Source organism: Pleurodeles waltl, chromosome 2_1, assembly GCF_031143425.1.
Source record: "Pleurodeles waltl isolate 20211129_DDA chromosome 2_1, aPleWal1.hap1.20221129, whole genome shotgun sequence".
In the NCBI taxonomy this organism is placed as follows: Eukaryota; Metazoa; Chordata; class Amphibia; order Caudata; family Salamandridae; genus Pleurodeles; species Pleurodeles waltl.
In genome coordinates, this window is record NC_090438.1 from 666,801,862 (window position 1) to 666,814,115 (window position 12,254).

Sequence of the window (12,254 nt, forward strand, 5' to 3'; positions counted from 1 at the left end):
CGTAAGATAGCTGACTTTAAATCTCTTAAAAATCCTAACCCTGAACTCATAGCTACTTTAGATCTTTCTGAGCAATTTACTGATGTACAAATTGAAAATTAGGAAACCTGATACATTTTGTAGGGGTTTACCTTTGTTTTTCTTCAATTGGATTATATGTGAATCAAGGATTTTGATTTGAACCTTAATTCTGATCGGCATAAAGGTAAACAACACAGAGACGTTTGGGAAGGTGGATTAACATTCAGATATCCTATTAAATCACATCAGTCCATAGGCAAATTGGCTCAGTGAGTAAAGGAGTCATTACTGACCTCTTTTTGAAGCTGAAGTTGGCAAGTTAAAATACAAGTCGGGCCAATTCAGCCTTTTATCCTTCTGAGGTCAGTAAAGTTGCAACCAATAAATTGGTTAATAGTAACACTGATTATTTACATCACTTAGAAATGGCAGAAGCGTTTATTATGGGATTATCCTAGTGTCTAAAATTGAGATCCAAAGGAGTTGCACTTTTTAACTAGTGACATGCTTACCTATACTAATTTCTTCACATTTTCATGTGGCTATTCCTTTGACTTCCTCCAATTTTCAGAGTGAGGGAAGAGTTCATATTTTAGCCTGTGTTGAAGACTATTAATGAATATCCCACAATTGAGAAAAAACATTTGCTTACATGTAATCCAAGATGTCCATTTTTTATATTTGCATGAAATTTGTTAATAGAGCAAATACCCCAGGAGATTAGTGTATGGAGACTGCATACAATCTTTTGAGGAGATTAGCTCTCAAATGAACTGGCTCAAACTGATTCTGCACTGCTTTGCTTTGCATTCTGGATCTCTTGGACAGCCTACTGTTTAAGAATGACAGTCAGTATCCTTTCAAAAGCTGCTGCCAGTCTATTTCCATGTTTTGCACAATATCCTTTTTTTTTTTTTTTTAGAAGACTGGCAGCCAAGTTACTTGTTTGAGCTTGGGACTTTGCTTTTAATTAAATTTAATATAATAAAGACAGATAATGTTCTATTTTGGTCAGCATTGTTTGAAATATATTCTGTAGAGAGATATTGCTCTTTGAAAAATTCAAACAGTAGGTAGGGATTTTGTGGCTTATGAATTTCACAAATGTGCCCTGTATGGGAGCCAAGATTGCAAGCAAGTAAGTTTTTTTTCTTCATCACATAAACCTTTGATGTGTCCTTCTCTTCTTTTACAGATCCACAGGTTTGCCATGCCCGTGATGCACGGATGTATCCTTTCACATTTGTTTACAGTTAAATGCTTTCTGGTTTAAATGGCCTTTTTTTATTTTCCAGTTTTTCATATGGTAGATTCTAAAATTTTGACATCTTTGAAAACATGAAATCTTCTTCCATAAATTGCCCTTTATTTCTGTGGCCAATGTTAATCTAAACACGTAAATGCATTTTACTGCCTGCTAATCCGGCCCTCCTCATATAGTTGTATGATTGAATAGCAGGCTGATTATGTCCTGTGAACCTGCATCAGCATTCATGTTGTTTCTGCCTTTCCAACTAATTCACCTTAATTGATAGTGTTACCTGCCATACATTACTGTCATGACAGGATCCTCATGCTGTAATAGAAGCACGTCTCCAATGCATAAATATATAAATGGCATTATGTAATGAATGTATGCAGCACTCAAACAGTAATACAGTGAAAACAACACTCAAGAAATGTAGAAAAATAGTTTGAATTTTAATATATAAAATGACACCAAACCAACAAAAATTCAATAAATGGAACCGGAGATATGCATTTGTAATGTTTTAAGTAAAAATAGCAGCAAGAAGCAAAAAAGGCCAGTCATGGTTGTGCAGGACAGGGTCAAAGTCAAAAGTTCAGATCGACAGTGATGGAGTTTAGATCGAATACAGGGACCAGGTTCGTCCCTGTGGAGATGTACCTTATAACTTAGTCTAGTTCCAAGCGAAGAGCATCAGTTGGATCTTCGCATTGGCGGTGCAATCATCTGTGCGAAGAGCTGTATGTCTGGTTAGAGCTTCGCATTGTGATAAACGCCGGGTGGTTGTTGTCAACCTGAAGAGCACCGTGCCAGTGAAGTCCGAAGTCTGTAGCCGGGAAGGTCACATCGACTGTCTGGTGCAGGTCCCACGTTGGCACCAGTGAAGTTGGCTCGAGTTTGTGAGAAGACTGGGAACGGTCCTTTTTTGATGGAAAAAGCCGAGGACATCTGGATTTTCACGTTAATCCACTTCTTGCAGTTTTTAGGTGAAGGAGTGCAGTCTTACACCAGCCAAGGATCCAGGACCTGGGAGCTCCCTCTTCTTGGGTCAAGACTTACTCCAGCAGAGGGCAGCAGCAAGGTCCCGGCAGATCTAGTTGGTGCTGGTCAGCGGAACAGTTTGTACGGAAGGCCTCTGGAATCTTGTTGTGTCCCTGTTGCTGAAACAGGAGGTCAGCCAAATGACCCTGGAGGCACTGTTGGGTTCCTTTGTTCAAATTAAGCAGGTCCAGCCTTCCTCCTTCAGACGGCAGGGCAGTCCTCCTCCTGAATCTTCTCAGGTTCAGGACTGTTCTGATGAGAGTTACTGAGGAAGCCACTTTTATACCCAGTGCCAACCTGTGTGTGAGGCGTCACCCTCTTTGTCTAACCCTAGTCGGTTCTGGTCTGTTCTTTCCCCTTCCTTGGGCTTGGCTTCATTGTGTCTAGGGTGATAAAGGCCAGGCAGACCAGGTGTTGATGGCTTTTTCCAGTGTCTGGGCAGACCTCTTCAGAATTCAGGAATGGGGTGGCTGCAGCCCTGTGGCTACCCTTTGAAACTCAGGAAGGGCTGAGTACAACCACCCTGCCATTTTACTCAGGAGAGGAACACCCTTCCTCACACCCAATGCCCTACGTCTCCTGCCTGTAAGAAATACATAGCACACCAAAGGAGATCCAGGAACAGTCATCTACCTCAGGACACTGACAGAAAGACACATTTGATTTAGGAAGGAAAAATGCCAACTTTCTAAAAATTGCATTTTCAGAATAGTAATCTAAATTCAAACTTTACCATTAAAGAGAATTTTAAGTTACAACTCAAATGAGTGGAAGAAGCATTTCTCTATTTGCTCCCAAACTTTATCACTTATTTAGTGTAGTAAGTGGCTCAGGTGGTCTAATATTTATACTTGGTGCCACCCATTGGAGTGGGGGAAACATGTAGTCCACCCCATATCTGGTTCTGGAAAGTTCAATGTTTTTCCATGGCCGTGTTCCACAAGAGGTTGCGAGTGACAAAAGGCGGGTATCATGTTCTATTGGGAAATGTAATTGGGACAGGGAGTAGCTCTGCCCCTCCCATCTTGGCAGGAATGTCCCTCTCTGAGCTACATCCAGGTACTATTGTTCACTATCTGGGTCCAAAATGCCTTCTTGGTGGGGAAGCAATTAACAGGTCCAGGCTCTTGAAACCCATAGAAGGCCTCAGAAAGATGAAGGCAGGAAATGTCAACTTTATAAAAGTGACATTTTCCAAATTACAATCTAAAATTATTACTAATGAGGATTTTAAATTACAGTTCATTTATTCCGAGGAATAACACACCAATGCTGTCAGATCTAACCGCAGGCTTTGAGACCAGTCTGTGGTTTGTCAGTCACATTTAGATGTGCTGGGTGAACCACAATAGAGTGAGTCAGGAGTAGAAGAATCTGTTATACCTTGTATAGATTGAATTGAGTTTGAGGTCTTACTGATATCTGTTTATTTACATCCATACAAATTATATTGTACGTACTTATATATTATATTATGTTAAGACCTTAAGGTGAGAGACTGAATGGCATGTATTCTTCCATGTTTTTTTTAAAGCTTTTGAATTTTTGGGACTCCATATCCTCCTTCCACTTTATCACATCTGATGCGGGGTTACTGGTTTCCTCCCTTCCCCGGTCCATGGACATGTTTCTCCTTTCAGCCATTAGACCTAGACCTCAGACATTTTTTTAAACATTTGGTGGCGCTTCATTATTCCTCACACTCGGGGGAGATAGCTTGAGAGTTTGCTCCATGCGGACCTTAGTGGCTCATATCAGGTGTTCGCACCCCCTCCACCTCTAGAAGGGCTTTATATTGGGACATGACCGTAGTGTGTCAGATAAGGTGCCCTGTTGGCCACAGCTTCTAACACACCTATCCTATGTAATTTTTCCAATTCTTTTTAGGAAATCTTCGCTGTAATATGAGTGATGTAGAATCCTAAGCTGTAAAAGTCTGAAGCCTTTCCTAATTGCCACCAACCTAGGAGCCTAGAGGGCTTCTTCCACTGCTAGTCTGTGAGAGGGCCCACATGCGTTGCCCACTGCTCAAGTAATTTCCTCTATATGTTTGGGGATTTGTTACCATTTCTTTTTTTTTTTTTTAAGAGGGAGATCGACTTTTTGTGTAGTGGCTTGGGCAGAACTCCAGCTTCCATTGGGGAAGAGCTTTGGGCACCTGGGGAGCAAACAGATGCCTCCACTGCAGACTGTCAAGTCCTCTAAGTATTGACTATTGTTATCTGGTTGGAGAATTACAGTAAAAAGAGCTTCTAAGAATGATCAATTGATATGAGTGTCTGATAAAAAGAAAGTAAATAATTCTAAATGTTTTGGAGCAAACAATTGAGGAGAAATCAGAAACTGAATCAGTAAAGAAACCCACAGGTCCCGTAGCCTTACATTTTTAATAGAATTACAGCATTTAATACTTCTTCCAGAGAGAGATTCCTATCTTGCTCCAGTAGGTTTATATAAGAAGAATGATGTTTTGAAATGGCAGAAAATACATTATCTGGTTCAGAGGAGTGTAATAATCAGTATAGCAGTATTTATTACACACACACACAAACAGACATATATAAAATATTTAAAATGTCTTCAAGTTTAGTAACAAGCATAAAAAGAGGGACCGTACCAACTTGTGGGACTCAAGAGCCCATAGTAAAGGGTGAGAGGTAAAGTCTGAATATAGAAAAGAGAAGACGAGGAAAGATAAGAATGAAAAAAGAGGGCAAAGAGGAAAGCGGTTCAAGGGAGGAAACCCTAATTTGAGAAAACAGAGAAAACAAAAAAGGTGTAAATTGAGGAGAGAACTAGAGGACCTGTGGTGAAAATTAGCACCAATTAAAAAATTAAAGCTGATAACAATATCATTATATGTTTCCCAGTAGAGCTTTCCATTGCAACAGAACTGTTCTTGTTTAAATGATTTACTAGTGCCATTGCAAAATATTTTATTCAAACATGGATTAACCATACTATATCTTATATTTAGCTGACGTAGAGTGGGTCTTTCTTGTGTTGGTCACATGGGTGTGATCCCGGCAAATGTAAATTTGATGGCTAGACCAACCGCGTATTTTAGTTACATTTTAGCACATAAGATACCCCACCACAAATGTGGTGAATATCCTGTCCACTGTATCACATTTGCTATAGGCTATAATGGACTTGGAATACACAGGCATCCTGCCCATCATCTTTGTTATGCAGTATCCTGTCAGCCAAACTCAATAAGCCCCTAAGTTTCTTCTTGTCCTTCACTGCGTTTAAAAATTTAATGTTTCATAGAGGTTAAGGAGATGATACTGTGAAACTGTTTGTGCCCCATCTGTGGATATTCAGAGGAAGATATTGAAACCCAGTTTTTCATCTGTTGCAATTTTCAAGATCATCAGTGTAATGTTGAGGTGATTGAGTATCTTGTTCCTGGCCAGTGATTCTGCAAGTAACTTTCTGCATGTCACAGATGCATTTTTCTGTCTCTATCAGCCTGTTCTCCATTGCCACCCATCTGTCCCCAGTGAACTGAAGCTTCTTATACATAGCTATCATGATATGCTGCAAAGCTCAAAATGCCTCTAAAATTGTGTCCAAAATCGGATATCTGGTGATGAGACGGGAAAGGAGGATCACTTTTGAGATGTTTGGCTTTAACGTCAGAAGATGCAGGAGGACACATATTCATATTAGTCTGAGGACATATTGCTACTTTGTTAGATTTATTAGATATAAAAGGATCTTAGAGCACCATATAGAATGTTAGAAAGCAGAAAGTTACAAGACTTGCAGATATCAAGCAGCCTGATATTTACACATATAACTGAAGTGCCGTAGAAACCAGGAACCAATTAAGAGATTGGGAGAATAATTTCATACAAATTAACTTCAAACTTGAGAAGAGTGTGTTCAGAAATCTTAATGGATTATATGCTTCTGAGGAAGTACAGATGTCAAATAGAATGTGAGTAATGTAATGTTCCAGTTCAAAAAATTGTCTCAAGTCATTTCAAACAAAGTTATAGATAAAAAAAAGCACATCTGATAGAGACTTCGAGTTGCAGATTCCTTACCTTAGAATTTCCCCAGGTGTCAGTCTGGATCCAAAGATTTTTCTTCAAGCAATAACCTTGCGTGCCTATATGTAGCATCGGTTGACTCACGTTCATCCTTGGCGTTGTGGTCGCCGGAAATGACGTTCCAGGTCATAAAGGCGCCACCCAGGTGCGCTGATGTCAGTTCTTTTTTTTTTCCGCACCAGCCTAATCGCAGATCTGTTGAAGAGCTACCCTCAGTTGCTTTTTGACATAATTTTCGACTTTTTGTCAAAGTTTTGGGGATTTTACTAGTGCATCAAGGATGTCCAAGAAGACCAGTTTCAAGCCTTGCAACTCCTGCCGCAGCATGATGTTGGTGACTGATCCGCACCTGGTGTGTTTGTGGTGCTTGGAGCGCGACGACGTCTGAGTTGTGCTCCAACTGCCGGGCCATGAACGTGAAAGCTTTGAGGTAGTGGTCCCTGTAGCTGCTTGTGGCCTGGTGTCGCTCTACCTTGCTCCTGGTCTTGGTCGAGAGGAAGGTCCCGAGACCGCTCGTGGAGCCACCACCACCACTCTTCTTCGTCCCATTCTAAATTTGGGTAAGAAGAAGTCGAAGAAGCACAATTGCTCTTCGACTTCACCCCGTCTGACGGACGACGTGAGACAAGGAGCGTCCTCTCTTTCTAGGCCTCCGGCCTCTCAGCCTACTACTGGGTTGGCTCTGCGCCTCCCCGATTTACCGGGAGCCACCCCTACCAACTCAAAGAGTTTTATGAGGTCATGCATCTCATGTTTGGGCAGGACAGCCCTGTTGGAGAGCCCTTAAGTACCACAGGGTTGGCAGGGGCCCCTTTGGGTTTCGTGCACAGCAGACTAGGCCTCGGTTCTGAGGGGCACCCAAGGATCTGCTTCCAGATCTGAACTGGCGTTAGTCGTACCTCGACCTTCCCCAACGTCTGTTCTGGTGTCGAGGCTCCTGATGCCGCCCAAGCCCTTGGGTGGTGTCGACCCCCATACTCATCACCGACTCCAACACTGAGCTAGAACAACATCGCTCAATGCCGATTCTGTCTACTGCAGGGCCTTTGGTCCCTAGATTGGATTTTGCCCCCCTATTCTTATGGGAACTCTGCGAGGGTATGGAGGGGTCACTGGGCCTTTCAGAATACCAGCTAGAAGATTTATGGGCTGCGCTCTGGAACTGGGCAAAGCCAGCTACGTTAGATAACTCACCTGACGCTGGTATGCTTTCTCCCCCTACCATGGCTACGGAGGAGGAAGCTTCTTACTCGATGGTGGTGAAAAGCACAGCCGAGGTCTTGGGCCTCAAGCTGCCTTCGGTGGCTGTCCAGGACTATATTCCTGACTGAAGTGCTTCAACTTAGGACTTCCACATTAGAACCCCTTTTGCCCTTTAATGAAGCCCTCACTGATGTCCTGTTGGGAATAAGGTCCAAGCCCAGCACAGGAGCCCCTTTTAATAGGACAATTGCCCGCCGCTATAGGCCTGTGTCTAACGACCTGGCTTTCCTGACCCAACACCCTACCCCTGAGAGCTTGGTCATCCAAGCCTTGACCTCCCATGGCACGTTACCTTCCGCTCTCCTGGATAGGGAATCAAAGAGACTGGATTATCTTGGGAAGTTGTTCTCTTCCTCCAGCCTGGCATTGCAGTCGGTGAACACTGCATGCCTTTTGGGCTGTTACACCCATACTTTATGGGACATGGTTTCCCTGATGCTGCCACAGGTCGTGAAAGAGGCCCAAGCCATTCTCTCCTAAGCTGTTGCTGATGGGAGAGGCACGGTGAAGTTCACCATTAGATCTGGGCTGGATACAGCTGACTCTCTGGGCAGATCGGTTGCGTCGACAGTGGCTTTGAGATGCCACACCTGGTTATGTACGTCTGGCGCTTCAGGGTATGTCCAGTCCACACTAATGTGTTGATGGCACACATCTCTTTGGGGACAAAGCAGACTCAGTGCTCAAGTGCTTTAAGCAGTCTCGTGCTCCCTTGGCCTCGCAGCTGCCCCTCACACCCCTCAGTCTGCTTTTCGCCCCTTTCGTGGTTACAGAAGGGGCACCCAACCACATCCGCTCCCTACCAGCCACTGTGCTGTGCATGCTGCACAGCCTCTGCATGGGCGAGAACGTGGGATCCAGCATTCGAGTAGATCTTCGACCCATAGGTCTAGCCTGTCCACCGCATTCCTGACACCCCCCCCCTCCCATCCCTCCCCCTGCCTCCAATGTTGCCGTAGCCTCCAAAAAGCCTTCCGGATCTGGCGCATCCCCACCAGAGACCAGTCGGAAGCGGGATTCACCATCACCTGCCCCACTGGACCATCAAGTCAGATGGGGGGGGGGGGGTTGCAAATAGTCCAGAGGGGTTACTCCCTCCCATTCGAGGCTAACCCTCCTTTCATGCCACCATCCTAAGATTGAATGACAGAGAATCACCTGGCACTTCTCTGCATGGAGGGTACAGCTGTCTTGGCCAAGGGAGCCATAGAGAGGGTTCTCTGTGCCAGAAATAGGTTGTGGTTTTTATTCCTGGTACTTTCTGGTGCCCAAAAAGGACAAGGGCTTCCACCCTATCCTCGACCTCCAGTTCCTCAATCACTTCCTCAGGAAGGAGAAGTTCAAAATGCTCACTCTGGCTCAGGGCCTTTCTGCCCTGGAGACTGGATGGTAGCTTTGGACTTACAGTGTATGCTTATTTTCATGTTCCTGTCCTGCCTGCCCACAGATGTTACTTGCTGTTCATGGTAGGTCACAACCATTTTGAATTCCCCATGCTCCCATTTGGCCTTACCAGCACCCCTTGGGTGTTCACCAAAGTGATGGTGGTGGTCGCAGTTTATCTGCACAGGTTCAGGGTTTCAGCCTTTCCCCTACCTCGACTGGCTGTTGAAGGCGAGCTCACCCCAGGCTGTCATCTCCCACCTCCAGACTAGGGCGAACCTCGTGCATTTGCTTCGGTTCACTATAAACTTGCCAAAGTCATACCTGACTCCTTCTCAATTGCTTGCATCATCGCTGTTCTGGATGCAATGCAGTTTCGGGCCTATCCTCCGAGCATAGAGTCCAGGATATTCAGGCTATGATACAGATGTTTCAGCCTCTATTCTGGATTTCAGTGAGACGGACTCTGAGGCTACTGGGTCTCATGGCCTCCTGCTAGTGACTCATGCCAGATGGCATATGCAGGCTCTGCAGTGGGACCTGAAGTTCCAGTGGATGCAGCATCAGAGAAATCTCTCTGACATGGTCCATATCTCGGAGAGGGCTGCGTGAGATCTGCAGTCGTGGCTTCTGAACCACGATTGGGTCAAGGGCCCATTGACTCCCTTCCTCAACCAGATCTCACTGTAGTGACAGATGCGTCACTTCTGGGATGATGCTATCTCATGGGACAGGCAGAGTTCGGGGAGTCTGGTCTCCAGCAGGGTCCGAGTTACATATCAACCTTCTGGAACTCACGCCGATCCGAGTTGCATTGAAAGCATTCTTTCCCTCTCTCAAAGGGAAAGTGGTGCAGGTGTTCACAAACAACACCACTGGCATGTGGTGCTGCAACAAGCAGGGCAGAGTGGGGTCGTGGATCCTTTGTCAGGAGGCTCTCCGCCTCTGGACATGCGTGGAACAGCAGGACATATCCCTGGTGGGTCATCATCTGGCGGACTTTCTGGACATCAGAGTGAACGAACTCAGACATCGATGCCTGGTAGATCATGAATGCCGTCTTCATCCGGCGGTGGCACAAGGTCTCTTTCATCATTGGGGAGAGCCTGGTTAGATCTATTAGACTCCGCAGAGAACACGCAACCTTAGCTGTTTTGCATGTTGGAGTTTTCAAGGCGGCACTCCTTCAGCGACACTTTGCATCTTGATTGAAACACGGGCCTCCTTTCCGCCAATACCTCTTCTGCCCAAAGTTCTCAAGAAGATCAAGAACAACAGGGCCCAAGTCATTCTTGTGGCTCTGGACTGGGCGAGAAGAGTGGTATGCCAAGCTCTTGAGCACAGCCCTTGATCCTCTTATCAGACTGTCCCTTCAGGTGGCTCCTCTGTTGCAGCACTAGGGGACGGTTCTCCACCCAAACCTGCCCAGTCTTGGCCTTCTTGGAGGAGATTGAGAGGCGGTAGTTGACAGCTTCTGATGTTCCTCCCCAAAGTCTGTGATGTTATCTTGGCAGCCAGGCGTACCGCCACCAAAACCACCAAAACGGTATATGCCTGTCGTTGGAACAAATTTGAGGCATGGTGTACAGACAAGTCTGTCAATCCCCTCTCTTCCCCTCTTTCTGGGGTTCTTCTGTTTGTTCTTTCTTTGGTCCAGCAGGGCTCTGCTCTGGGCACCCTCAAGGGTTATTTGTCTACCATCTCAGCATTCCGTCCTTGTTTAAATCTTCCATTGTTGTAGGATTTCTTAAGGGTCTTACCCAGCACTTTCCTCCCATTCATAAAGCCCCAGAAGGATTTTAATTTGGTTCTTACTTATCTGATGTGCACTTCCTTTGAGCCACTTGACAATTGTCCACTTTGCCTGCTAACTCTGAAAACAGCCTTCCTTGTGCCTATCATCTCTGCCCGCAGAGTGAGTGAGTTGCAGGTTCTTTCTTCTAAGCCACTTTGTAAGGAAATGCCTCCTTGGCATGGTTACCCCCTGACTTTTTGCCTTTGCTGATGCCAAGTTATGATTTGAAAGTGTGCTGAGGTCTGCTAACCAGGCCCCAGCACCAGTGTTCTTTCCCTAACCTGTACCTTTGTTTCCACAATTGGCACACCCTAGCATCCAGGTAAGTCCCTTGTAACTGGTACCTCTGGTACCAAGGGCCCTGATGCCAGGGAAGGTCTCTAAGGGCTGCAGCATGTCTTGTGCCACCCTGGGGACCCCCTCACTCAGCACAGACACACTGCTTGCCAGCTTGTGTGTGCTAGTGGGGATAAAACGACTAAGTCGACATGGCACTCCCCTCAGGGTGCCATGCCAACCTCACACTGCCTACAGGTATAGATAAGTCACCCCTCTAGCAGGCCTTACAGCCCTAAGGCAGGGTGCACTATGCCCCTACAGTGTCTAAGCAAAACCTTAGACATTGTAAGTACAGGGTAGCCATAAGAGTATATGGTCTGGGAGTCTGTCATGCACGAACTCCACAGCACCATAATGGCTACACTGAAAACTGTGAAGTTTGGTATCAAACTTCTCAGCACAGTAAATGCACACTGATGCCAGTGTACATTTTATTGTAACATACACCCCAGAGGGCACCTTAGAGGTGCCCCCTGAAACCTTAACCGACTATCCGTGTAGGCTGACTAGTTTTAGCAGCCTGCCACACACCAGACATGTTGCTGGCCACATGGGGAGAGTGCCTTTGTCACTCTGTGGCTAGTAACAAAGCCTGTACTGGGTGGAGGTGCTTCTCACCTCCCCCTGCAGGAACTGTAGCACCTGGCGGTGAGCCTCAAAGGCTCACACCCTTTTGTTACAGCACCCCAGGATACTCCAGCTAGTGGAGTTGCCCGCCCCCTCCGGCCACGGACCCACTTTTGGCAGCAAGGCCGGAGGAGATAATGAGAAAAACAAGAAGGAGTCACTGGCCAGTCAGGACAGCCCCTAAGGTGTCCTGAGCTGAGGTGACTCTAACTTTTAGAAATCTTCCATCTTGCAGATGGAGGATTCCTCCAATAGGGACAGGGATGTGCCCCCCTCCCCTCAGGGAGGAGGCACAAAGAGGGTGTAGCCACCCTCAGGGCTGGTAGCCATTAGCTACTAACCCCCCAGACCTAAACACTCCCTTAAATATAGTATTTAAGGGCTCCCAGAACACAGCAAGATAGATTCCTGCAACCTAAGAAGAAAAGGACGGCTCAACTGAAAAACCTGCAGAGAAGACGGAGACACCAACTGC

General features: G+C 45.7%; 1 protein-coding gene across 2 annotated transcripts in view; it reads left to right on the forward strand.

The window, feature by feature from the left end:
• The window catches only part of SACM1L (SAC1 like phosphatidylinositide phosphatase), a 270,638-nt gene that overhangs the window by 91,099 nt on the left and 167,285 nt on the right, over window positions 1–12,254 (forward strand). For both annotated transcript variants that reach the window (XM_069216268.1, XM_069216274.1), the window contains exon 7: window positions 1,217–1,250. In XM_069216268.1, coding sequence (XP_069072369.1) covers window positions 1,217–1,250 — 34 coding nt within the window. The remainder of the gene's footprint in view (window positions 1–1,216; window positions 1,251–12,254) is intronic.